The sequence below is a fragment of the Rhinopithecus roxellana genome, chromosome 12 (genome assembly GCF_007565055.1).
Source record: "Rhinopithecus roxellana isolate Shanxi Qingling chromosome 12, ASM756505v1, whole genome shotgun sequence".
Taxonomy (NCBI): Eukaryota; Metazoa; Chordata; class Mammalia; order Primates; family Cercopithecidae; genus Rhinopithecus; species Rhinopithecus roxellana.
Genome location: NC_044560.1, coordinates 107,731,142 through 107,758,935, shown reverse-complemented (window position 1 = coordinate 107,758,935; position 27,794 = coordinate 107,731,142). Strand labels below are relative to the sequence as shown.

The following is a 27,794-nucleotide window of genomic DNA, read 5'->3' as shown; positions in this document are numbered from 1 at the left end:
CATGAACCTGGGAGGCGGAGCTTGCAGTGAGCCAAGATCACGCCACTGCGCTCCAGTCTGGGTGACAAAGCAAGACTCCGTCTCACAAAAAAGAAAAAAAAAAAAGAAATGTTTATTGTTTGAAGCTGCTAAATTTTGGGATAAGCTGTTACCCAGCAATAGGTAACTAATACACAAGCCTTCTCTATACAGGATGTCATTAAATCCCCAGCACAACCTTGGGAGGTAGAGATTGTATTACTATGATGCTTACATTTTGGTTTTGGTTTTGGTCTTAGGGACAGCGTCTCACTCTGTCCACCCAGGCTGGAGTGCAGTGGCAAAATCATAGTTCACTGCAGCCTCGACCTCCTGAGCTCAAGCCATCCTCCTACCTCAGCCTCCCAAGTAGCTGGGACTACAGGTGTGCCACCACGCCTAGCTAATTTTTTTCATTTTTGTGTAGAGAGGAGTGTCTTGCCATGTTGCCTAGGCTGGTCTTGAACTCCTGACCTCAGTAGATCCTCCTGCCTCAGCCTCCCAAAGTGCTGGGATTACAGGCCTGAGATGCTGGTTTGCCTGATGCTTACAGATTAGACAGCATCGTCAGGCTCAAAAGTGTGACTTACTCGGGATCACACACAGGCTGGCAGTGGAGAATCCAGGATTTCAAGGCTAGAGTAATTCCTGAAGGTCCTATTCCCCCAGCCCCCTATCCTGGGATCCCTCTGTCCTCTCCCACTTCTCCAAAAACCGATAATGTTAAATATGAACCTCCAGAGAGTGGAGGCAAGGAAACTGGTGAACTTGCCCCACTGGGGACCATTTGCAGGGCCTGGAACAAAAGCACACACTTTCATTGTCTTCGTCGTCAAATCTGAGCCAGGTTGCCCGGCTAAGCAGTTGACCTTACAGGAAAGCCAAGAAAGCTCACATTTAGGATCACCCCTTTCTGGGTTTTTGTTGTTTTTGTTGTTGTTGTTATTTTGAGACGGAGTCTCTGTCATCCAGGCTGGAGTGCAGTGGCGCGATCTCGGCTCATTGCAACCTCCACCTCCCGGATTCAAGCAATTCTTCTGCCTCAGCCTCCCAACCTGGGACAACTGGCATGTGCCATCACGCCTGGCTAACGTTTTTTGTTTGTTTGTTTGTTTGTTTTGTATTTTTAGTAGAGATGGGGTTTCTCCATGTTGGCCAGGTTGGTCTCAAACTCCTGACCTCAGGTGATCTGCCCACCTCGGCCTCCCAAAGTGCTGGAATTACAGGCGTGGGCTACCGTGCCTGGCCAGGATCATCCCTTTTTACGGATAGGGGATAGGAGGCTCCGCAGGAGGAAAGTGTGGGCCGCAGATCAAACAGCTGATAATAATGATTAAAGTGCTGCCTGGACAAGATGTCAGCAGAGAATAATAACAATAAAAATAATATCAAACATCCACTGAAACCTTTCTCTGGGTTTGGCAGCAACCTGAGGCAGCTGATGACAGAAAAGCCTCCAGTGAAGGCTGGGCGTGGTGGCATGTACCTGTAATCCCAGCACTCTGGGAGGCTGAGGTGGGAGGATCGCTTGAGCCCAGGAGTTGGAGGCTGCAGTGAGCTATGATCAAACCACTGCACTCCAGCCTGGGCGACAGAGCAAGACCCTCTCTCAAAACAAAACAAAACAAAACAGGCCAGGACTGTGGCTCAGCACTTCGAGAGGCTGAGGCTGATCACTTGAGGTCAGGAGTTCAAGGCCATCCTGGCCAACGTGGTGAAACCCCGTCTACTAAAAGTACAAAAATTAGCCAGGCGTGGTGTTGCGCGCCTGTTGTCCCAGCTACTGGGGAGGCTGAGGCACAAAAATCTCTTGAACCCAGGAGGCAGAGGCTGCAGTGAGCTGAGATTGCACCACTGCACTCCAGCCTGGGCGACAGAGCAAGACTCCAGTCCAAAAAAACAAACAAACAAAGAAAAAGTCAATCAGTCAATCAGAAGAGGACCTGTGTCATGGGGAGGAAATAAAAAAGGATGTCCGGGAAACTCAGCAGACACGACCAGGCTTTACATACAAGATCCCACAATGACAACGATTTCCAGACACTGGTGTTTTATGATCTCAAAGGGTGCCACAAGGGACGTCAGTGTCCCTGCCCTGGGGATCAACCTGGGAGGCCCAAGGCTGGTTCTCAGAGCTGTGGGGTTCGGCACCCACTGGGTCCCAGGTTCCCACCTGAACAGTCGTTCTCACAGGTGAGGCCTGAAAGCTCACAGCCACCTGGTGGGGCAGACATGCAGATAACTCCATTCTAAGCAGGGGAGACTGAGCCTGGGAGGGAGGGAGGTGCCCACAGGTCAGGTGGCTGAAGACCTTAAGGACTTCCAGGGGGTCCCAGCTTCTCACACACTGCATGCACCACGGACCTTAGGAACAAGATCTCAGGGAACCATAACCCCATGGAAACTTCCTCCAAGGCGGCTCCTGGTATCATCCCCGCTTTACAGAGGAGGAAACTGAGGCTGAGGGAAGTGGAGTCTCCAGTTCTGTCTTGCACATCAGCGGCAGAGCCAGGGCTGGGCCAGCACCTGCCCCGGAGCCTGTGCCCTCTTGACCACCAGTCGACATGGCCTCTTAGGACACTCGCCACAGCCCCATGGAGCTCAGAGGTCCCTTTGTCAGAGGAGGAAACTTGAGGCTGAGAGAGGTTTCGTCAATTCCCGAGGTCACACAGGTGATGAGTGGAAGAACCAGGGGTAGAATTTAAATCTCTTCGGCCCCAGAGCCCCGCTCTTCACCCTCAAGTCTACCTGGGGACCCCAGAAACAGAATGAGGCTGGTCTCCGGCCCTACTCCCACTGCAGGCCAGGCCTGCAACACAGGGTTCCCATGGCTTATCTGGCTGGATCATTGTGACAGCTTCTCATTGTCCCCACTTTGCACAGGAGGCAACCGAGACCCAGAGAGCCCACATGAGGGGTCCAAGGCCACACAGTGAGAAAAGAATAGGGTTTAAACCCAGACTCGGCCGGGCGCGGTGGCTCACACCTGTAATCCCAGCACTTTGGGAGGCCGAGGCGGGTGGATCACCTGAGGTCAGGAGTTCGAGACCAGCCTGGCCAACATGGTAAAACCCTGTCTCTACTAAAAATACAAAAATTAGCCAGGCGTGGTGGTGCATGCCTGTAATCCTAGCTACTTGGGAGGCTGAGGCAGGAGAATCACTTGAACCTGGGAGGTGGAGGTTGCAGTGAGCCGAGGTTGTGCCACCGTACTCCAGCCTGGGCAACAGAGTGAGACTCCATCTCAAAAACAGAAAACAAAAAAAACAGACTCATGTGGCTTCATGCCAGCCTTTAGGAAGACCCTCCCAGCCCAGCCACGTTCAGGGCCTGCCCTTGTCAACCACTCCAGCCTCTCTCTGCAGCCTCTGTTGGCGCCTGTGTGCAGTGGGGATAAGGAGCTGGGTGGATGCACCCACTGCCGGGCATGAGACCTGGGGGAAGCCAAGACCCATGGCACAGTTAGAGTCTGAGCCAATCAACTCAGTGATCAACACTGTGATCCCTGGAGCATCCAGAAATTCAAACACAGTGGGCAGCCTTGAAGTCAGACCTCACTCTGCGGCCATCACAGCCCTCGCTCGGTCCTTTTGGGAAAATCACATCACACCTCCTCTCTGTGGCAGTCTGTCTACCTGATTCTACCCTCTGCCCTTCATTCATTCATTCATTCATTCATTCATTCATTCCCTCCATATTCAGTGAGCACTCACTGTGTGTCTAGGACTGACCCAGGCACTGGGAATACAGCCGAGAACAAGACAGACAAGGCCCCAGTCCTCCTGACTGGGGCAGACAAGGAACAAAGTGTCAATCAGAGTTTTGCAGGAGACCGGCCAGGCGCAGTGGCTCACGCCCATAATCCCAGCACTTTGGGAGGCTGAGGCGGGCGGATCACTTGAGGTCAGGAGTTCAAGACCAGCCTGGACAACGTGGAGAGACCCCATCTCTACTAAAAATACAAAAAATAGCTGGGCATCATGGTGCGCGCCTATAGTTCCAGCTACTCAAGAGGCTGAGATGGGAGGACTGCTTAAACCCAGGAGGTGGAGGTTGCAGTGAGTGGAGATCATGGTGCTGCACTCCAGCCTGAGCAACAGAGCATGACTTCATCTCAAAAAAAAACGGCTTTGCAGAAGATCAGAGAGAGTGACTGTGCTGGAAGCTAGGAGCGCAGGAGTGTGAGGAACCCCTCAGTCCCGAAGTAGAGCCTGGGCTGAAAGCCGGAGCCTCTGGGTGCATCGAGGCCCCAAGTGATCAATTCACCAGCACAGTGATCCTCAGTCATCACATTTCCAGCTCCCTCGGGCAGGCCCAAGTCCACCCGGAGTCCTTCCTGCTGCAGCCACAGACCTGGGCTCTCTGCGTCTATGTCCGTTCCGTCCCTTGTCTGTCATTCATCCATCCATCTATGCAACACATATTTAGGCAAATCCCAGCCACACGCTGGGGCACTGGGGAGAAATCAATGCTCAGCAAGGGAGGGAGACAGGCCATTTGTGGATCATCACGCAAATGAAAATTTCGGGCAGTGCTAAGAGTTTTAAAGAAAATCCAACAGAACGGTGTGCTGAGGAGTTGCCTTAGAACCATGGTGAGAAGCCCCCAAACCCGGATGCTGTCAGGGCTTGAGGGCGCCCACAAGCCACCCTGAATCCTCCAATGCCCCAAGTGCCATGGACCAGTCCCTGCTGTCTAACCTTACTCCCTCCTGCTGCAATCACATCCCAGCCCTGTTTCCGCAAACACCAGGACGACACCTCTGTTTTGTGTGTGACTATTCAGCAAACGTCACCTGCAGAGCACGGCAAACACAGCCATGAATAAAATAAACCCAACTTCTCCCCTCTCTTTCTTCTCCCCCATCCCCTCTCCCTTCCTCAGTCCCCTCCGCCTCTCCTGCAGACGCTCACCTTCAGAAAGGAGGGACGGGGCTCTCCTGGTGGCCCAGGACCTAGACAGAGCAGCCAGACAGCAGAGGCTGAAGGAAACACGTCCCCTCACATGGGGAGATTTTAAGCCCGGGCTGGGAATGATGTCATTTGTCATGGCCCGGATCTCGGAGGGTAATCCTGGCCAAGGTGGGGGACTCGACTGGGCACCAGGAGGTGACATTGGCTGAAAGGGGGAGGGGCACCCGTCTGCCTAATCCCCTCCTCTTCCCCCCATGACATCTTGGCAATTAGGGTTGATGGGGAAGGGAGGCCCCAGCTCCTGCTGGTGACCATAAGCCCCTACTCCTCAGGGAAGTCCTTCCTTTGGTCTAACTGGTGTCTCTCCAGCTTCAGCTAGCATCCCAAGAGAGAGGCATCAAAGAGGAAGGAGAGAACTGTCAGAGGGTCCTGATAGACCATCTGAAAAAAGAGAGGCACGGGGCTTTCTGGATCCCTCTCCTGGGTCCCCCTTTCTCTCCACAACAGTTTGACAGCTAGTTTATCTCTGTACTGCCTCATTGTTCTCGGTTTCTGCCTCAGTTTCCCCTGTTTCTCTTTCTTTGACTTGATCAACTCCTATCTGTGGCCTGTCTGTCTCTGTGTTGTCAGACATGATATTCTCCTCTTTTGGGGGGCAGTGGTGGGGGCGGGGGCTGCTCCCAGCACTGAAAATAGGCAGACGTTAGAAAGGGTGTTTCGTTTTCTGTTTTTGGTGGAGTTTGGGGTTTGGGTTTTTTTTTTTCTTTTTCTTTTCTTTTCTTTTTTTTTTTTTTTTGAGACAGGGTCTCACTCTTCTATCACCCAGGCTGGAGTGCAGTGGCATGATCACGGCTCGCTGTAGCCTTGACCTCCTGTGTTCAAGGGATCCTCCCTCCTCAGCCTCCCAAGTAGCTGAGACTTTACAGGCACACACCACGATGCCCAGCTAATTTTTTCATTTTCGTAGAGATGGAGTCTGTCTATGTTGCCCAGGCTGGCCTCAAACTCCTGGCCTCAAGGGATTCTCCCATCTCGGCCTCCCAAAGTGCTGGGATTTCAGGAGTGAGCCACTGCACCCAGCACTTGCCATCTCGCTACACACCGTTGGTCTTTGTCTGGTTTCTCTGGACCTCAGTTTCTTTTCCTTTGGGCCTCAGGCTGTAGCATTTCTGCCTGCTTGCCTGAATACCCCTCTTTCATTCTCCATCTGCTCCTCTCCGTCCCTGTCTTTGTTGATAAACCTGCATTACCACCTTGGTCTCTCTTATTCTTTCCCTCTCTTTCTCTGTCTCTCCCTGTCTGTCTTGCTCTCTCTCCCCTCTCCCTCAGCCTCTGTGTCCTTCTGTTCCTGTCTGTCCCTCTCTTTGCTGTCTTTCTGCCTGTCCACCTGTCCCTGTAACTCCAGCCTCGTCTCTGTCTCTCTGTCCTCACTTATCCACCATGCCTCTCTACAGCTCCAATCTCTGTTCCTCCTTCTCTTTTTCCCTGTCTCTCTTTCTCTCTCTTTCTCTCTCTCTCTCTCTGATTCTTATTTCCCCTCTCTCTGGATTGCCCTTCATTTTCATTTTGTTTTGTTTTTGTTTTGAGACAGAGTCTCGCTCTGTCACCCAAGCTGGAGCGCATTGGCACCATCTCAGCTCACTGCAACCTCCGCCTCCCGGGTTCAAGCAATTCTCCTGCCTCAGCCTCCCGAGTAGCTGGGAGGATTTCCTTTCATTTCTGTCCTTCTCCCTATCTTGGTACCTCTGTCCTATTTCCGATTTTCCTGGTCTCTGGCCCTCTTTGTGTCTCTCTCCTCTCGTCTCTCTCTCTAGATATTAATATCTCTCCCTGAGCTCCTGGGCCCCACACGGGTCTGTTTCACTTCCCCATGCACCCAAACACGCACACAAACACACACAAGCACACACGCGCACGCGCGCACACGCGCACACACACACACACACACGCCCAGTAATCCCTCCTTGTGGCTGGGTCGTGTGTCTCAGCCATAAGGGGCCCTTTCTTTCTCCTCCTCCCTCCCCCAAACCCCCTGCTAGGAGAGATTAAGGCTACAGGCCTGGCTGAGGAATCAGGACAGGTCTCATTAGCTTGAAGAGCCAGGGGTGACAGCAAGAGAGGGAGGGGCCGTCTGACCCTCGGCGACCAGTCCAGAGGCTCCCGATGGGAGAATCCAGTCCTGGAACAGACCCTCTGGCCCTGGAGCAGGGAAGGAAGGTCAGCTGTGCAGGGAGAGGGAAGAGAAAATAACTTCTAGCAGGATAGAGAAGGTGTCAGCAACTCTGAAATCACCTGCCCCTGGGAATCTGGGTACTGGTTGGCTCTTGGATCCAGAGTCCTTCCAGGGGCGAGGGTACAGAGAGGTGGCTTTCAGCTGGTCCTGCACATGGCCCTGGGATCAATTAAGCTGAAATCAAATCCAAGCACTTCCTCTCTGAGCTAGGTCTTCTGAGGCAAGTTGCTTTCCTTCTCACCTCCACCCAGTGGCTCAGGCAGAAATCTGGGCACTCAACCTGGCCCCCAACCCCTTTCTCCTCACCACTCACATCCAATCCATCCATAAGCCCTGCCTTCTCTTCTTTCAGATCATTGTCCTACTGAAACAATATAAAGCACTGCTGGAAGAAATTAAAGGAAACTCAAGTCAATAGTGAACTATATACCATGTTCATGGATTAGAAGACTCAATATTATTAAGAGGTCAATTCTTCTCAAACTAATCTTTAGATTTACTGCAGTCCCAGTCAGAATCTCCTCAGGATTTTTCTGTAGAAATTGATTGGCAAACTGATTCTGAAGTTGCTATGGAAATATAAGTGATCTAGAATAATCAAAGCAGTCTTGGAAAAATAAAACGAGTTGGAGAACTTATGCTACCTGATTTTGAGACTTATTGTAATGCACATGATTGCAGCTGGAAAAAGTGGGGTTAAGGATTAAGAAAATGTGGCACATATACACCATGGACTACTATGCAGGCATTAAAAAGGATGAGCTCATGTCCTTTGCAGGGACATGGATGAAGCTGGAAACCATCATTCTCAGCAAACTATCACAAGGACAGAAAACCAAACACCGCATGTTCTCACTCACAGGTGGAAATTGGACAATAAGAACACCTGGACACAGGGTGGGGACCATCACACATACAGGCCTGTCATGGGGTAGGAGGCAGGGGGAGGAATAGCGTTAGGAGAAATACCTAATGTAAATGACGAGTTAATGGGTGCAGCAAACCAACATGGCACATGTATACTTAGGTAACAAACCTGCACATTATGCACATGTACCCTAAAACTTAAAATAAAATAAAACAAAGTGGGGTTAAATTCTGGGGACAGTCTGAAGACATGTGGAATACTGGAGGATCCTTGGATCAGGTTGTTAATGAGTTTCACTCCAGGCTCTACTGCAGGATGGGGGTCTCCTCATGCCTGCACCTCCTTAGCTCCCTAACACCTTCATCCTGTTTGATCTTTTGCAAAACTCTTATTGACACCTTGTTTCTTGTCTGCCCTTGTCAGGAAGATGGGGCCCTGTCTGTCTTGTTCTCAGCTGTATTCCCAGTACCTGGGACTGTCCCAGACACACAGTAGTGTGTGTTCAATAAATGTGAAAGAAATGGATAGATGGATGGATGGATGATAGATGGATGGATGGATGGATGGATGGATGATGGATGGATGATGGATGGATGGACGGACGGATGATGGATGGATGATGGATGGATGATGGATGGATGGATGATGGATGGATGATGGATGGATGGATGGATGGATGGCTGATGGATGGATGGATGGCTGGCTGAGGCTGGATGGATGGATGTGGCTGGATGATGGATGGGATGGATGGAGGATGGATGGATGGATGATGGATGGATGGATGATGGATGGATGGATGTGGATGGATGATGGATGGTGATGGATGGATGGATGATGGATGGATGATGGATGGATGGATGGATGGATGGATGGATGGATGGATGGATGGATGATGGATGGATGGATGATGGATGGATGGATGGATGGATGCATGGATGATGGATGGATGGATGATGGATGGATGGATGGATGATGGATGGATGGATGGATGGATGGATGGATGATGGATGGATGGATGGTGGATGGATGATGGATGGATGATGGAGGATGATGGATGGATGGATGATGGATGGATGGATGGTGCTGGATGATGGATGGATGGCTGATGGATGGATGCTGGATGGATGGAGGCTGATGGATGGATGGATGGATGGTGATGGATGGATGGATGGATGGATGGATGGATGGATGGATGGATGACGGATGGATGGATGGATGGATGGATGGATGATGGATGGATGGATGGATGGATGGATGATGGATGGATGATGGATGGATGATGGATGGATGGATGGATGATGGATGGATGGATGGATGGATGGATGGATGATGGATGGATGATGGATGGATGATGGATGGATGGATGGATGATGATGGATGATGGATGGATGGATGGATGGATGGATGATGGATTGGATGGATGGATGGATGGATGGATGGATGGATGGATGGATGATGGATGGATGGATGGATGGATGGATGATGGGGATGGATGGATGGATGATGAATGGATGGAGGATGATGGATGATGGATGGATGATGGATGGATGGATGGATGATGGATGGATGATGGATGGATGATGGATGGATGGGATGGATGATGGACTGGATGGATGGCATGGATGATGGATGGATGATGAGGATGATGGATGGATGGATGTATGGATGGATGGATGGATGGATGATGATGGTGATGGATGGATGGATGGAGGATGGATGATGGAATGGATGGATGGATGAGGATGGATGGATGGAATGGATGGATGGATGGATGATGGATGGATGATGGATGGATGGATGGATGATGGATGGATGGATGGAGGATGGATGGATGATGGATGGATGATGATGGATGATGGATGGATGGATGGATGATGGATGGATGGATGGATGGATGGATGGATGGATGATGGATGGATGGATGGATGGATGGATGGATGGATGGATGATGGATGGATGGATGATGGATGGATGGATGGATGGATGATGATGGATGGATGGATGGATGGATGGATGGATGGATGGATGATGGATGGATGATGATGGATGGATGGATGATAGATGGATGGATGGATGGATGGATGGATGATGGATGGATGGATGATGGATGGATGATGGATGGATGGATGATGGATGGATGGATGATGGATGGATGGATGGATGGATGATAGATGGATGATGGATGGATGGATGGATGGATGATGAATGGATGGATGGATGGATGGATGATGGATGGATGATGGATGGATGGATGGATGGATGATAGATGGATGGATGGATGGATGGATGATGGATGGATGGATGGATGGATGATGGATGGATGGATGGATGGATGATGGATGGATGATGGATGGATGGATGGATGGATGATGATGGATGGATGGATGCATGGATGGATGGATGGATGGATGATAGATGGATGATGGATGGATGGATAATGGATGGATGGATGGATGATAGATGGATGGATGGATGGATGGATGGATGGATGGATGGATGATGGATGGATGATGGATGGATGGATGGATGATGGATGGATGGATGGATGGATGGATGGATGGATGGATGATGGATGGATGATGGATGGATGGATGATGGATGGATGATGGATGGATGGATGATGGATGGATGGATGGATGGATGATGGATGGATGGATGATGGATGGATGGATGGATGGATGGATGGATGATGGATGATGGATGGATGATGGATGGATGGATGATAGATGGATGGATGATGGATGGATGGATGGATGGATGATAGATGGATGATGGATGGATGGATGATGGATGGATGGATGATGGATGGATGGATGGATGGACGGACGGATGGGCAGAACCAGGTAGAGAAACTGGCACAGAGAAATGGTGTGATGTTTTTGCAAAACGACCAAGGGTCTGTGATTGCTGCACTGTGAGGTCAGACTGTGGGGCTACCCACCGGTGTTTGAATCTCTGGATACTTCAGGAATCATATTGTTCCTGAGTTAATTCATTCAGGCTTTAACTGTGCCATGAATCCCGGCTTCTACCAAGTCCCATGCCTGGTAGTGGATGCATCCATCCAGCGCCTTGTCTTCACTGGACAGAGGAGCATACAAAGGCTGCAGAGAGAGGCTGGTGGGGCTGACAAGGGAGGGCCCTGAACGTGGCTGATCCGGGAGGTTCTTGCCAAGAGCTGGCATGGAGCCACATGAGTTTGGGTTTAAACTCTGGTCTTTTCAAACTGCGTGGCCTTGGGCTCTTCATGTGGGCTCCTGGGCCTCAGTTACCTCTTCTGCAAAGTGGATACAGTGACAAGCTGTCACAATGAGCCCTGGGAACCCCGTGTCCTAGGCCTAGCATGGGGTGGCCTGGGGTGGGAGCGGGAGCAGGGGAGGGAGCTGACCTCATCCAACTTCTAGGAACCCCAGGTAGACTTGAGGGTGAAGAGCGGGGCTCTGGGGCCAAAGAGATTTAAATTCTACCCCTGGTTCTTCCACTCATCACCTGTGTGACCTAAGGAATTGACGAAACCTCTCTCAGCCTCAGTTTCCTCCTCTGACAAAGAGACCTCTGAGCTCCATGGGCCTGCGGTGAGTGTCCTAAGAGGCCATGTCGCCTGGTGGTCAAGAGGGCACAGGCTCCGGGGCAGGTGCTGGCCCAGCCCTGGCTCTGCCGCTGATGTGCAAGACAGAACTGGAGACTCCACTTCCCTCAGCCTCAGTTTCCTCCTCTGTAAAGCGGGGATGATACCAGGAGCCGCCTTGGAGGAAGTTTCCATGGGGTTATGGTTCCCTGAGATCTTGTTCCTAAGGTCCGTGGTGCATGCAGTGTGTGAGAAGCTGGGACCCCCGGAAGTCCTTAAGGTCTTCAGCCACCTGACCTGTGGGCACCTCCCTCCCTCCCAGGCTCAGTCTCCCCTGCTGTAGAATGGAGTTATCTGCATGTCTGCCCCACCAGGTGGCTGTGAGCTTTCAGGCCTCACCTGTGAGAACAACTGTTCCGGTGGGAACCCGGGACCCAGTGGGTGCCGAACCCCACAGCTCTGAGAACCATCCTCGGGCCTCCCAGGTTGATCCCCAGGGCAGGGACACTGGTGTCCCTTATTCCACTCTTTGAGATCATAAAACATCAGTGCCTGGATATTCAACCAGGTTGCAGAAGACTTATACAGGCATTTCAAAAGTGAGAATAGCAAATAATCCACCAGTGTATAACACAGGGCTCACATTCATTGATCAACAGGGAAATGCAAATGAAAAACTCATAGTGGTAACTCCACATCCCACCAGGACAGCTAAAATGGAAGACTGACAATGCCATGTGTTGACAAGGACATGGAGCATTCAGGATTCGCACACCCTGCTGGGGCAAAGTACTGTAGCTCTCTTTGAAAAATGGTTTGGCAGTATTTTCTAAAGTTGAGTATATGACTCAGTGCCTTCATTCCTTGGTACATACCCAACAGAAACTCTGTGTTGTTTCACCAAAAAGATGAGAACAAGAATGTCCCTAGCATCAACCTTCACAAGAGCCCCACACTGAAAGCTTCCCAAATGACTGTCCATAATAGACGGGATACGTTTCTTCTGCTGCATTCACTGAAAACAATCCTGCCCAGAGATGAGTCTGAAACTCCTTGGTCTCAGGATCCCTTTATGTTCTTAAAAGTCATTGAAAAGTTGGGCATAGTGGCTCACAGCTGTAATCCCAGCACTTTGGGAGGCCAAGGCAGGTGAATCGCTTGAGCCCAGGAGTTCATGACCAGACTGGGCAACATAGTAGGACTCCATCTCTACAAAAAAAAAAAAAAAGTACAAAAAATTACCTGGGGTTGATGGCACATGCCTGTAGTCCCATGTAGTCCCAGCTACTCAAGAAGCTGAGGTGGGAGGATCATTTGGGTCTGGAGGGGCTGAGGCTGCAGTGAGCCATGATTGCACCACTGCACTCCAGCCTGGGTGACAGGGCGAGACCCTGTCTCAAAAAAAGACAAAAAGAAATCATTGAATACCCAAAGAGCTTTTGTTTGTACCAGTTATATCCATTGCCATTTACCTTAAGAAACATTAAAACTAGCCAGGCACAGAGGCTCACACCTGTAATCCCAACACTTAGGGAGGCCAAGGCAGTCGAATCACTTGAGGTCAGAAGTTCAACACCAGCCTGGCCAACTTGGCGAAACCCGTCTCTACTAAAAATGCAAAAATTAGCCGGGCGTGGTGTTGCATGCCTGTTGTCCCAGCTACTCAGGAGGCTGAGGCATAAGAATCACTTGAACTCAGGAGGTGGAGGTTACAGTGAGCCAAGATCGCACCACTGCACTCCAGTCTGGGCAACAGAACAAGACCCTGTCTCAAAAGAACAAAAAATTAAAACGGAAAGAAACAAAATAATATCTTTATCAATCCATTAAAACAACAAAAATAGGCTGAGCGCAGTGGCTAATGCCTGTAATCCCAGCACTTTGGGAGGTTGAGGCGGGTGGATCACTTGAGGTCAGGAGTTTGAGACCAGCCCAGACAACATGGTGAAAGCCCACCTCTACTAAAAATACAAAAATTAGCTGGACTCAGTGGCATGTACCTGTAATCCCAGCTACTCAGGAGGCTGACACAGGAGAATCACTTGAGCCTAGGAGGTAGAGGTTGCAGTGAGCCAAGATCACATCACTGCACTCCAGCCTGGGTAGTGGAGCAAGACTATCAAATACCCATCAATGATAGACTGGATAAAGAAAATGTGACACATATACATCGTGGAATACTATGCAGCCGTTAAAAAGGATGAGCTCATGTCCTTTGCAGGGACATGGATGAAGCTGGAAACCATCATTCTCAGCAAACTAACACAGGAACAGAAAACCAAACACTACATGTTCTCACTCATGAGTGGGAGCTGAACAATGAGAACACATGGACACAGGGAGGGGAACATCACACACGGGGGCCTGGTGGGGGGTGGGGGGCTAGGGGAGGGATAGCATTGGGAGAAATACCTAATGTAGATGAAGGGTTGATGGGTGCAGCAAACCACCATGGCACGTGTATATCTATGTAACAAACCTGCATGTTCTGCACATGTATCCCACAACTTGAAGTATAATAAAAAATTAAAAATAAATAAATAAACAAAAAGAAACAAATGATAAGATACACAATACATGGGTGAATCTCACAACTATAACACCGAAAAACAGAAGCCAGACATAACAGAGAGTATGCAGGAGAGGGAGAGAGAGAGAGAAGAATGCAGTATGATTCCATTTACACAAATTATGAAAACTGGCACGTGGGCACCATGCTATTGGAAGTCAGGATAATGATTGCCATTGGAGGAAGGGAGTGAGTCGAGGGATGAGAAGGGCTTCTGGCTTCCGGAGAGCTGGCCATATTCTCTTTTTTTTTTTTTTTTTTTTTTCAGACAGGGTCTCGGCCGGGTGCTGTGACTCACGCCTGTAATCCCAGCACTTTGGGAGGCCCAGGCGGGCGGATCACGAGGTCAGGAGATTGAGACCATCCTGGCTAACATGGTGAAACCCTGTCTCTACTAAAAAATACAAAAAAATTAGCCGGGCGTGGTGGCAGGCGCCTGTAGTCCCAGCTACTAGGGAGGCTGCGGCAGGAGAATGGCGTGAACCCGAGAGGCGGAGGTAGCAGTGAGCCGAGATCCCGCCACTGCACTCCAGCTTGGACTACACAGCGAGACTCTCTCAAACAAAAAACAAAAAACCCCATGGTTTGGGAGACCAAGGCGGGAGGATCATTTGAGGCTATGGATTAGAGACTGAGGCCGGCCTAGGTGACATAGGGAGACCCTATCTCTACAAAATAAAATATATTAGAAGGGGGAGGAGGCCAAAAAAAATTTTTTTTAATTAAAAAGAAGGTCAGGTGCGATCATTCACACCTGTAATCCCAGCACTTTGGGAAGCCAAGGTGGCAGGATTGCTTGAGCTCAGGAGTTCAAGACCAGCCTGGCCCACATGGCAAAACCCCGTCTCCACTGAAAATACAAAAAATTAGCTGCATGGTGATGCGCACCTATAATCCCAGCTACTCAGGAGGCTGAGGCGTGAGAATCGCTTGAACTCAGGAAGCAGAGGTTGCAGTGAGCCGAGACTGATCACACCACTGCATGCCAGCCTGGGCAACAGAGCAAGACCCTGTCTCAAAATATAAATACATAAACAGACAATATTTGGAACCAGCCATGTTTGCCTCTCAAAACTGTGCCCTCAACTATCCTGCTACACATGACCCAGAGTCTAAATAAGACTTGCCCAAGTCCCAAAGAAATACCACAGGGTCCTCTCCAGCTCTTGAAATTTAAAGTAACTAAGGGCTCAAAGAGCTTTTTTTTTTTTTTTGAGACAGAGTCTAGCTCTGTCGCCCGGGCTGGAGTGCAGTGGTAGGATCTCAGCTCACTGCAAGCTCCGCCTCCCAGGTTTACGCCATTCTCCTGCCTCAGCCTCCCAAGTAGCTGGGACTACAGGCGCCCGCCACCTCACCCAGCTAGTTTTTTGTATTTTTTTTAGTAGAGGCGGGGTTTCACCGTGTTAGCCAGGATGGTCTCGATCTCCTGACCTCGTGATCCGCCCGTCTCGGCCTCCCAAAGTGCTGGGATTACAGGCTTGAGCCACCGCACCCAGCCTGAGCTTTTGTTGATATTGACTATATATCTATTGCTATTTACTGTATTGGAAATTATTTCTTTTTACTTTTTTTTTTTTTTTTGAGACAGGGTCTTGCTCTGTTGCCCAGGCTGGAGTGCAGTGACGTAATCTCGGCTCACTGAAGCCTCAACCTCCTAGGCTCAAGTGATCCTCTCGTCTCAGCCTCCTGAGTAGCTGGAACTACAGGTGCACACCACCACACCTGCCTTTTTTCTTTTTTTCTTTTTTTTATTTTTGTAGAGACGAGGGTCTCACTATGTTGCCCAGACTGGTCTCAACCTCCTGCTCTCAAGTGATCCTCCTGCCTGGGCCTTCCAAAGTGCTGGGATTACAGGCATGAGCCACTGGGCCTGGCATGAAGTAGAAATTAAAAGTGTGGAATTTAAAAAATACTTTTGAAGATTTTAAATTTTATTTAAAATGTATTTTGAGCTGGGCACGGTGGCTCACGCCTGTAATCCCAGCACTTTGGGAGGCTGAGGTGGGTGGATCACGAGGTCAGGAGTTCAAGACCAGCCTGGCCAACATGGTGAAACCCCATCTCTACGTAAATACAAAAATTAGCTGGGAATATATATATTCCTAGCTATTGGGAGGCTGAGACAGGAGAATCCTTTGAACCCAGGAGTCAGAGGTTTCAGTGAGCCAAGATCACACCACTGCACTCCAGCCTGGGTGACAGGGCAGGACTCTGTCTCAAAATAAAAAAAATTCAGCAATGTTGGCACCCTTCTAACCCCTTAAATGTGGTTCCCTAAACAGCCAGGGAATATGCCTGTGTCCACTCCCTGCCTCCCCGCCATGTGGCCCCACAACCCCCATCCCACCCCCACCCCCACCCCCACCCTGCCCTTCTCTGTCCCCTCTGTCTTCTGGTCTCCCCCGTCCTCTGCCGCCCCCTGGCGGCCGTCCTGGCCCCTGGGTCTCCCCATCGCCGCCTCTCTGACCCTGTTCTGGTCCCATTTAGCAAATGTTCCAATCCTCTTAGGCCGGGCCAGCCTCAGCAGAGCAGAGAGAATTAGATCCGATTTGGGGGTGGAGGGGGGCAGACTTCCAGAATATAATGAAAACTGCTTGTCAGACCATGGTAGGCAGTAGACATACAGCAGCTCACACACTGGGATCCCACAAGGGGCAACGAGGAGGGGAAACTGAGGAACAGAGAAAGGGGGAGACAGAGGGGCAGGGTGGGGGGACGCCAAGGGGTGGACAGGGCACCTGGAGGCTGAGAGGTCTTGCTCCCTGCGCCTGGAAAATGTCTTCCCAATTTGGCTCTCACCGCCACGGTCACCGGAGCACCTAGTGCCTCCACCTGCAATTCTGGAGTATCTTCCCTCTTTACAAGGACCCGATTCTCTCATCCAGAGTTATTAATTAATTCTTGGCATGTGGTTTTTTGTTTTTTTGTGTGTTTGGGGGGCTTGTGGGGTTTTGGGGGGATTGTTTGTTTTTTGAGATAGGGTCTCACCCTGTTGCCCAGGCTGGAGTGCAGGTGGAGGGCACAGCTCAATGCAACCTCAACCTCCCAGACTCCAGCGATCCTCCCACCTCAGCCTCCCAAGTAGCCAGGACTACACTAGCACACCACTCCGCCTGGCTAATTTTGGGAGGTTTTTTTTGTTTTGTTTTATGCTTTTGTTTTTATTTGTTTTGAAACAGAGTCTCACTCTGTCACCCAGGCTGGAGTGCAGTGGTGTGAGCTCGGCTCACTGCAACCTCCACCTCCTGGGTTCAAGCGATTCTCCTGCTTCAACCTCCTGAGTAACTAGGATTACAGGCGCGTGCCACCACGCCTGACTAATTTTTGTATTTTTAGTACAGATGGGGTTTCACCATGTTGGCCAGGCTGGTCTTGAACTCCTGACCTCAAATGATCCACCTGCCTCGGCCTCCCAAAGCGCTAGGATTACAGGCCTGAGTCACCATGCCTGGCCTTTTTTTTTTTTTTTTTTTTTTTTTTTTGAGATGGAGTCTCGCTCTGTCACCCAGGCTGGAGTGCAGTGGCCGGATCTCAGGTCACTGCAAGCTCCACCTCCCAGGTTCACGCCATTCTCCTGCCTCAGCCTCCCGGGTAGCTGGGACTACAGGCGCCGCCACGTCGTCCGGCTAGTTTTTTTTTTGTATTTTTTTAGTAGAGACGGGGTTTCACCGTGTTAGCCAGGATGGTCTCGATCTCCTGACCTCATGATCCGCCCGTCTTGGCCTCCCAAAGTGCTGGGATTACAGGCTTGAGCCATCGCACCCAGCCCATTTTTTGTATTTTTTAGAGAGACAAGGTCTCGCTATTTTGCCCAGGCTGGTCTCGAACTCCTGGCCTCAAGCAATCCACCCACCTCAGCCCCCCAAGGTGCTGGGATTACAGGCATGAGCCATAGCGCTCAACCTATTCTGTGATTCTTTGAGTAAAACACCTGCCTTCCCCCACTTGGAGGATGAGTTCCATGAGAACAAGAGCTGCACCTGTTAACTATCTGGAGGTGCCTAGGTCAGTCCCTTGAATGTACAGAGCACTTAATAAATACAGGCAGTTCTCAGGCCGGGTGCGGGTGGCTCACGCCTATAATCCCAGCACATTGGGAGGCCGAGGTGGGCGGATCACCTGAGGTTGGGAGTTCAAGACCAGCTTGACCAACATGGAGAAACCCCATCTCTACTAAAAAAAAAAACAAAATTAGCCAGGCGTGGTGGCAGGTGCCTGTAATCCCAGCTACTTGGGAGGCTGAGGCAGAATTGCTTGAACCCAGGAGGCAGAGATTGCAGGGAGCTGAGACCGTGCCATTGCACTCCAGCCTGGGCAATAAGAGCGAAACTCCGTCTCAAAATATATACATATAATAAATTAAAAATAAATAAATACAGGCAGTTCTCATTCTTACTGGTTATGTTCTATGAAGTTGCTGTGAACATGGTCTTAGCCAATAAGGAACCACTGCTCCCGGGGGAAATACAGATTTGGGGTCCTGCAAGGATCTGCTCACACTATTGTCATCAATCGATCAATACCTCACCCTGGTTCATGCGTGTTTCGGTTTAAAGACACCTTATTGAATATATATTAATATGTTATTGATTCATTCAAATTAAACTCAGGACTGGCCAGGTGCAGTAGCTCACACCTGTAATTTTAGCACATTGGGAGGCTGAGGCAGTTGGATCACCTGAGGTCAGGAGTTTGAGACCAACCTGGCCAACATGGTGAAACCCCGTCTCTACTAAAAATACAAAAATTAGCCAGGCATGGTGGCAGGCACCTGTAATCCCAGCTACTCTGGAGGCTGATGCATGAGAATCCCTTGAACCCGGGAGGCAGAAGTTTCAGTGACCCGAGATCAATCCACTGCATCCAGTCTGGTTGACAGAGAGAGATCCTGTCTCAAAAAATAAAATTTAATAAAAAAGAGAGAAAGGACAGTGTTTCAAGAATGAATGTCCAGACACTGAGAGGAACCCCAATGGCAGAAAGACATTGAACAACAAGATTCTAGAAAGCAGGCCAGGTGTGGTGGCTCACACCTGTAATCCCAGTACTTTGGGAGGCTGAGGCGGGAGGATCACGAGGTCTGGAGATCGAGACCATCCTGGCTAACACGGTGAAACTCCATCTCTACTAAAAATACAAAAAATTAGCCGGGCGAGGTGGCGGGCGCCTGTAGTCCCAGCTACTCGGGAGGCTGAGGCAGGAGAATGGTGTGAACCCGGGAGGCAGAGCTTGCAGTCAGCCAAGATTGTGCCACTGCACTCCAGCCCGGGCGACAGAGCAAGACCCCGTCTCAACAAATAAATAAATAAATAAAATAAAATTTTTTTAAAAAGATAGAGAAAGGACAGTGCTTCAAGAATGAATGTCCAGACACTGAGAGGAACCCCAGTGGCAGAAAGACATTGAACAACAGGATTCTAGAAAGCAAAAGCCAACCTCACGCCTTCATCACCCTCACTCTGATCTGCCCAATACTGTCTTCAAAGCCCAAACGACTCCTTGTTGCCCGTGTGCCCCTCCTGAACCCCCTACCCCTGCACCAAGAGATACCCTTACAATGCAGAGGATGGGGAGGTGTCTGTGGGCCTCTTGGGGGCAGGAGCAGAGATGAGTCAACCCCACCAACAGGTCCACCCCATCAGAGCCCACAGGTGTAGGGTAAAAGAGGAGACTGAAGAATTGATGGAAGGCCAGGTGTGCCTGTAATCCCAGCACTTTGGGAAGCGGAGGCGGGCAGACCACAAGGTCAGGAATTCGAGACCAATCTGGCCAATATGGTGAAATGCCGTCTTTACTAAAAATAGAAAAATTAGCCAGGGATGGTGGCAGGCACCTGTAATCCCAGCTACTCGGGAGGCTGAGGCAAGAGAAGGGCTTGAACCCAAGAGGTGGAGGTTGCAGTGAGCCAAGATCCCACCACTGCACTCCAGCCTGGGTGACAGAGCGAGACTCTGTCTCAAAAAAAAAAAAAAAAAAAAAAAAAAAAATTGATGGATAAGGAGAGAGCCATTTTTTCTGTTCTGAAGGAATCAAATACAAATGGATTTATTTATTTATTTATTTATTTGTTTGTTTGTTTGTTTGTTTATTTATTTGAGATGGAGTCTCACTCTGTCACCCAGGCTGGAGTGCAGTGGCACAATCTCGGCTCACTGCAACCTCTGCTTCCCGGGTTCAAGAGATTCTCCTGCCTCAGCCTCCCGAGTAGCTGGGATTACAGGCGCCCTCCACGATGTGCAGTTCATTTTTGTATTTCTAGTAGAGATGGGGTTTCACCATGTTGGCCAGACTGGTCTTGAACTCCTGACATCAGATGATCCTCCAGCCTCAGTCTCCCAAAGTGCTGGGATTACAGGTGTGAGTCATTGCGCCTGGCCAAGAATGGATTTCATAATCCCTTCTGCATGCTTTTCCACCTACTTCATTCCCACCTATGTTGCTTTTGCCCCAGGCTCTGGAGGACCTCCCTCCACCCACGTGACTCTAGGAATTTGGCCATTGCCTAGGAAGGCCCAGGAGGAATCTCCAGAAATTCCATCCAATCCTGAAGACACATCAGGACGAGAGAAGGCATGGGGACTTCCGTGGGCGGGGCGCTGACGAGCCCTAGGGTGGCATTCAAGGCCAGAAATGCTTCTTGTTTTCCAGGTTGTCCATTAAAAAATCATAATTATAAGCAGCAGGAAATAGAGAAAGTAGACATTCCCCATCATCTCTGGGTAATTACTTTTGCAGGAGTTTTTATTGTTGTTATTTATTGTTCATGCAAATATATTATGGGCCAGACGAGGTGGCTCACACTTGTAATCTCAGCACTTTGGGAGGCCAGTGTGGATGGATCACTTGAGGTCAGGAGTTAGAGATCAGCCTGGGCAACATGGCAAAACCCCGTCTCTACAAAAAATACAAAAATTAGCCAGGCGTGGTGGCGCATGCGCCTGTCCTCCCAGCTACTTGGGAGGCTGAGGTGGGAGAACGGCTTGAGCCAAGGAGGCAGAGGTTGCAGTGAGCCGAGATCATGCCAGTGCAATCCAGCCTGGGTGACAGAGCGAGATCCTGTCTCCAAGAAAAAGAAAGAAAAGAAAATATATATATATGTATAATATGTATATATTTTTGTATGTGCTTATTAAATGTATACATTCTTCAAAATAAACAATGTGCCTGAGACAGCACTTGACATGGAAAACACAAACTCCATCCTTTAGCTCATTATTAGTCAGCAACCTTGAGCTTTTCCTATTATAGACATGGGAATTCGGGAGGAATAAAAGAAAAAGCCCAGCAAAGTGTCTGTGTTCAAGACACATTTATTTCGGCAAACAGCAAGCAGACATCCAACAGGCAAACAAAACAAAAAATACATTAAAAATCATCATTTGTTACTAATGGGTTGCCCTTCATCCCTTTTTTAAACTTATTAGCATTCCATAGTCTGAGGCTGCCACAAATTAATCATCTTCTAATTTGTGGGTGTGAATTAATCCAGTTAACTCAGTTGATATTTCAAAGAAATGCTACACTGAACACTGATATCTGCGCTCATTTACAGGGGAGCAAGAATTTTCCCAGGATAAGTCTCTTACAATAAATAATTGAGGGCAGGCACGGTGGCTCACACCTGTAATCCCAGCACTTTGGGAGGTCAAGGTGCACGGATCACCTGAGGTCAGAAGTTCACATAGTGAAACTCCATCTCTACTAAAAATACAAAAAAAAAAAACTAGCTGGGTGTGGTGGCAGGCGCCTGTAGTCCCAGCCACTCGGAAGGTTAACGCAGGAGAATTGCTCGAACCCAGGAGGCAGAGATTGCAGTGAGCCAAGATCATGCCACTGCACTTTAGTCTGGGTGACAGATCGAGACTCAGTCTCAATAAATAAATAAATAAATAAAATAAGAAAACTGGCTGGGTGCGGTGGCTCACGACTGTAATCCCAGCACTTTGGGAGGCTGAGGTGGGTGGATCACTTGAGGTCAGGCATTTGAGACTAGCCTGGCCAACATGGTGAAACCCTGTCTCTACTAAAAATACATAAAATTGACTGGGCGTGGTGGTGTGCGCCTGTAATCCCAGCTACTCGGGAGACTGAGGCAGGAGAATCACTTGAACCCGGAGGTGAGGTTGCAGTGAGCCAAGATCACGCCACTACTGCACTCCAGCCTGGGTGACAGAGCAAGACTCCATCTCAAAAAAAAAAAAAAAAAAAGGCCGGGCGCGGTGGCTCAAGCCTGTAATCCCAGCACTTTGGGAGGCCGAGACGGGCGGATCACGAGGTCAGGAGATCGAGACCATCCTGGCTAATACGGTGAAATCCCGTCTCTACTAAAAAATACAAAAAACTAGCCGGGCGACGAGGCGGGCGCCTGTAGTCCCAGCTACTCGGGAGGCTGAGACAGGAGAATGGCGTGAACCCGGGAGGCGGAGCTTGCAGTGAGCTGAGAGCCGGCCACTGCACTCCAGTCTGGGTGGCAGAGCAAGACTCCGTCTCAAAAAAAAAAAAAAAAAAAAAAAAAAAAAAAAATTAAATGGTTTTTAGTCTACTTGCAGAGTTGTGCCTCCATCACTATAGTCAATTTTAGAACATTTTTCACCATGCCCAGGAGCTATCCCCATAGCTACTCCCAGTTGGTCCCAATTTTCCCTTCTCCCCAACCCCTAGCAACCACTAATCTGCTTTCTGTCCCTATGGATTTGCCTATTCTGGACACTTTGTGTAAATAGAAGCATATGTGTGCTTTTGAGTCTGGCTTCTTTCACTTGGCTTCATGTTGGCAAGGTTCATCCACGTTGTAGTATGTATCAGAGCTTTATTCCTTTTCGTGGTTGAGTACTATCCCATTGTGTGAATATAGGACATTTTGAGTTTCTATTTTTTGTGGGTTTTTTTTGGGGGGTCGTTGTTTTGTTTTGTTTTTTGAGGTGGAGTCTCCCTCTGTCACCCAGGCTGGAGTTCAGTGGCACGATCTCAGCTCCCTGCAACCTCTGCCTCCCGGGTTCAAGTGATTCTCCTACCTCAGCCTAACAAATAGGTGGGATTCCAGGCTCCCCACCACGCTTGGCTAATTTTTTGTATTTTTAGCAGAGACTCGTTTTTACCTTGTTGACCAAGCTGGCCTCAAACTCCTGACCTCAAGCGATTCGCCCACCTCAGCCTCCCAAAATGCTGGGATTACAGGCATGAGCCCCCGTGCCCGGCCACGCGGCACTTTGTTTATCCATCAGTGGATCGATGTTTCAGCGTTTTCTCCTCTTGGGTGATTGTGAATCATGCTGCCGTGAACTTGCTTATATTTAAATGTCTGTTTTCACAAAATAATACCAGTGAGCTTGTTCATCTGTTTATGTCTTTATTGGCCAAATAAATAGCCACGGTGCAAAATCTCTGTGGTCGCCACTGTGTTCCCAGCATGTCCTGTAGGTGAAGCCGGACAACGAACGTGGGCGATGAGGAATCATTGCTGGGGATGCTGCTTTCTACAACAGAACTCTAAGTAGCCGGTGAAAACAATAAGCCAGGCCTGTGGTAACAATGTCTACGTTTTATTGAATTTTGAAATTGATTGCATGAGTCATTTCTAGTTCCCTGCACCATGAGCCTTGTCAATCTCTCTAACCCCTGAATCCATGTGGGTCCTGCCATGGGGAAATGGGGACAGCCAGGTGTCTGACAGAGAAGATGCATCTCTGAAGGATCTGATTTCTGTAGACCAAGGTCATGGGTCCCCTGTATCTTCAGCAGCAGGTTCGTTCACTCACAAGGACAGACCAGCAGCGGTCCATGGGCACATCCATCAGACCTGTGCCCCTTCCTGATACAGGTCTATGCAGCTCGGAGAGGCTGGGCTCATGTGAACCCAGCACACGAGCCCCGTATATAAACTGGAATAAACCAGCACTGAGGTCATTTACTCATCAGGAGAAACCAGCAGAAGTCTATGTGAATGTGCATCAGAACTTCGCCCCACAGGCAAATTCACTACAGAAACCAAACCATTATCAGCAGGACCAATGTGTACTGAGCTCTGCTTACACCTATAGGCACCTGGGGGGCAATTTTTGGAATAGATAGTAGGGGCCAGAGTGGCCTCAAGGGACCAAAGAGGAGGTTGCAGGGTTATCCAGGAGGGAGGGATGGTGGCTGGACAAGGCGGGCAGCCCAGGAGCCAGGAGGAGTGGCTAGACTCGCTGGTATTGGTCATGCGGGGCCCCAGCCCTGGGAAGGAACAAGGATGACTCCTGGGGGCTGACTGGCGGTGCCTCTCCTGAGATGGGGACTCCAACCACAGGTCACAATGCTGACCCCCCCCCAACCCCACGTGGAATGCCGCCTCGCCTGGGCCCATGAGGGTGAAACCAAGGCTGTGTTGCCCACTGAGGTTCCCCGGCTCCCAGCACAGCTTGGCAGGCAGTACCTGATCAGTGATGAAGGATTCATCCATCATTCAGCTCCTCCAGGGGGCGGGACTGCAGGGCAGGGTGGGAAAGGGAGGGTCCCAGCAGGGTGGGCCAGGGTGGGCACAGCATAGAAGTGATTTAAGAGCCAAGCACTTGCCAGTACACACTCATGTCTGGGAACAGAGCAGGACGCAGGATGCAAGACCCTGGTCATCTCCAAGGTGAGCGAGGGCAGGGGTGTGAGGGGTCTGAGCTGATCCTGTGGCTGAGGCTGCAGAGTGCAGATCTGGGCAGCCAGAGCAGGGCTGGGCCTGTGCGGGAGGCTTCCCGTCCTGCAGAGAGGGGAGAACTTAGTGGCCTTTGGGAAATGAAAAATCATGCAGTGGCGCAGAGCGTCTCACGCCTGTGATCCCAGCTCTTTGGGAGGCCACGGTGGGAGGATCACTTGAGCCCAGGACTCTGAAACCAGCTGGGCCAACACAGTGAGACCCGTCTTTACCAAAAATACAAAAGTTACCCAGGGGTGGTGGTGCACAACTGTGGTCCCAGCTACTCGGGAGACTGAGGCGGGGGGATTGCTTGAGCTCAGGAGGTGGAGGCTGCCTTGAGCCGTGATCACATCACTGCACTCCAGCCTGGGTGACAGAGCGAGATCCCCTCTCCAAGAAAAAGAAGGAAAGAAATTAAACCAGCGCCTACGCTGCCTGCCTTCCCTTCTGTGGGGTCCCTAACAATACAGGAGCTGTCATCATGCCCATTTCCTAGATGTGGATCCTGAGGCCCAGAGAGGTGCAAGGTCTGATCCAGATACCAGGCTGCCATCCGCGGTGCCGCCCCAGCCCACACTGCCTGGGCTCCTTGCCTGGCTCAGGGGACAGGGTCCCTAGGCGGGGCCGGGGGCTCCCTGGGGGCTTCTCTGACCTGTTTCCCTCCCCTCCCCAGGCGCTCCCCCGGCCCCGGACCCTCCAAGGAGACAGCGGCAGGAGCGCACGGTCTACACTCAAAGCCAGCAGGAAGTGCTAGAAAGTTACTTTCAGAACGACCAGTACCCGAACTATGACAAGCGACTGAATCTGGCGAAGGCACTCGATCTCAAGGAGCACCAACTGCAGGTCTGACTCCCAGCCCTACCCCGCCCGCCCCAGTCACCCCAAGGAGCCTCTTCACCTCTGTCACTCACCGGGGCCTGGGCCGCCCAACCATCTCCTGCCCTGCCACACAAGGGGTCCCGCCAGTGTAGACCCGGGCTGCATCCTGAGTCCTGTTCCAACTGTATGCTAACCCAAACCTGCCCACAGGATCGGTCCAAGCTGTCCCCCACGAGGTCTCCCGGTGCCCAGACCTCAGGCCCCCCTCAGAACCCGCGGTCCCTCCCCTCGAACCCTCCCTGGTCCCCCGAGCTCCCGGGCAGCAGGCCCTGCTCCTCCCCTCCCACCCCATCCTCTCCCCTCCCTTCTCCAGGCCTGGGAGCTGGGGGCCCTCTTATGGTGGGTGCCGGGTGGGGGTGAACAGAGGGAGAGGTTGAGGCCGGCCCCACCCCCAAGCGGCTCACCGGACCGCGCGAGCCCCTCCTTCACACCTCCTCCCTGTCCCCTCTGCCCCCAGGTGTGGTTCAAGAATCGCCGCGCCAAACTAGCTCGGGAGCGACGGCTCCAGCAACAGCCCCAGCGCGTCCCTGGGCGGAGAGGCCGAGGAGCCCGCGCTGAGCCCCTAGTCCCTGCAGCCGCTGCCTCCGCCCCTCAGCCGGGCCTCTCGGGAATCCTTCCAGCGGCGGAACCCACGATCTGCAGCCTCGACCAGGCCTGGGGTGGCCCCGGGTGCAGAGCCCAAAAGGGCATCCCAGATGTCCTGGGTCCAGGCTGTGGCCCGATCCCAGCCCCAATCCGAGGCCCAGCTCAGGTCCCAGGTCCACTCCCTGGCCCAATCCCAGGCCCAATTTCAGGCCCAGCCCAGATCACAGGCCCACTCCTTGGCCCAATCCCAGGCCCAGCCCAGATCCCAGGCCCACTCGCTGGTCCACTCCCAGGCCCAATTTCAGGCCCAATTTCAGGCCCAGCCCAGATCCCAGGCCCACTCCTTGGCCCAATCCCAGGCCCAGCTCAGGTCCCAGGCTCAGCCCAGATCCCAGGCCCGATCATAGGCCAGATCCCAGGCCCAGGCAGACTCGGAGGCCCAGGTCCCATCTTAAGTCCTGGCCGGATGTCAAGCTCAGGTTCACTTCCAGGCCCACCCCCGATTTTAGGCCCAGGCCCAGGCTCAGTCCCAGCCCCAATACCAGGTCCAGGATCATTCCTAGCCCCAGCCCCAGTCCCCTTATGGCCTCAGAGCCCCAATGCCTCCGACTTCTTGCCAGACACCCAGTTATTCCCTCAATTCACAGAGCTGCTCCCACCCCTAGACCCCTTGGAGGGATCCTCAGTCTCCACCATGACCTCTCAGTACCAAGAAGGGGATGATTCTATGGGCCAAAAAGACTCAGGGTCTCAGTACCAAGAGGAAGGTGGCTCTGAATGAAAATCACTCAGGCCCCAGGTCATTACTGGATTTATAGGGGGCCTGTGCCTGCAAAGTTCTTCAGATCCCAGTGGGCCTGGAGTGGCTGGTCTACACTACTGGTGACTTTCTGCAGTGAATGCACCACCCTTTACCCACTCTGCTGCAGTCGGACATTTGCTGTCTTCACTGTGCAGCCATCACAGGTGGCCTGTGGATGTGCCTGCCCCTCATTTAAATTGAGCCTGAGCATTTCTCTGCTGGGATTGGAGTCACTGCTCACTGGGATGTTTGGCATTAGTGGATGCCGCTTGAGAGCTTTGTAAAGGGCTTTTCCCAGTGCTTCTGATGGTCAGCATCTTCCCCAACACTTAGGATTGTGAGACCTTTTAATGTTTGTTGATGCAATGAATTGTGGTTTTGTTGTGGCTGTAATATCCATTTCCCTGATGTTTGAGAGGTTAAACTCTCACATGTTAACTGAACCTTAGAAATCCTCATAATGTGTCTCTTTGTTTACCCCTTTTCCTTCATTTATTTGAATGTATTCTTATATTCTCTTGGCAATTAAAGTTCTGCAAACGCCTTTCCTATTTGCATTTTGTTTCATTAGTAGCATTTCTTGATTTCAATGTTGTCTATTTCACTGTTTTTCAAATTACCTATTGTTATGGACCAGATTTGTCTTCATTTTTCATTTCCATCAGCGGCAGACTGATAATGTTGTAAAACACA

General features: G+C 50.8%; 1 protein-coding gene across 1 annotated transcript; it reads left to right on the top strand.

The window, feature by feature from the left end:
* The first annotated feature begins 7,946 nt into the window (after positions 1-7,946).
* TPRX1 (tetrapeptide repeat homeobox 1) lies at positions 7,947-27,080 on the top strand. The gene is made up of 5 exons (XM_030942346.1): positions 7,947-8,026; positions 8,456-8,526; positions 25,509-25,678; positions 26,172-26,580; positions 26,791-27,080. The coding sequence occupies exons 1-5, from the start codon at positions 7,947-7,949 to the stop codon at positions 27,078-27,080; spliced, it is 1,020 nt and encodes a 339-aa protein (XP_030798206.1).
* The last annotated feature ends 714 nt before the right edge of the window (positions 27,081-27,794 follow it).

Excerpts from the sequence above, each read along its gene's own strand:
- TPRX1 (XM_030942346.1), top strand. The coding sequence starts at position 7,947 with ATGGATGAAGCTGGAAACCATCATTCTCAGCAAACTATCACAAGGACA. Across the intron at positions 8,527-25,508 it reads ACTGTCCCAGACACACAGTA|GCGCTCCCCCGGCCCCGGAC; the intron begins GTGTGTGTTCAA and ends TCCCCTCCCCAG. Across the intron at positions 26,581-26,790 it reads GATCCCAGGCCCACTCGCTG|GCCCACCCCCGATTTTAGGC; the intron begins GTCCACTCCCAG and ends GTTCACTTCCAG.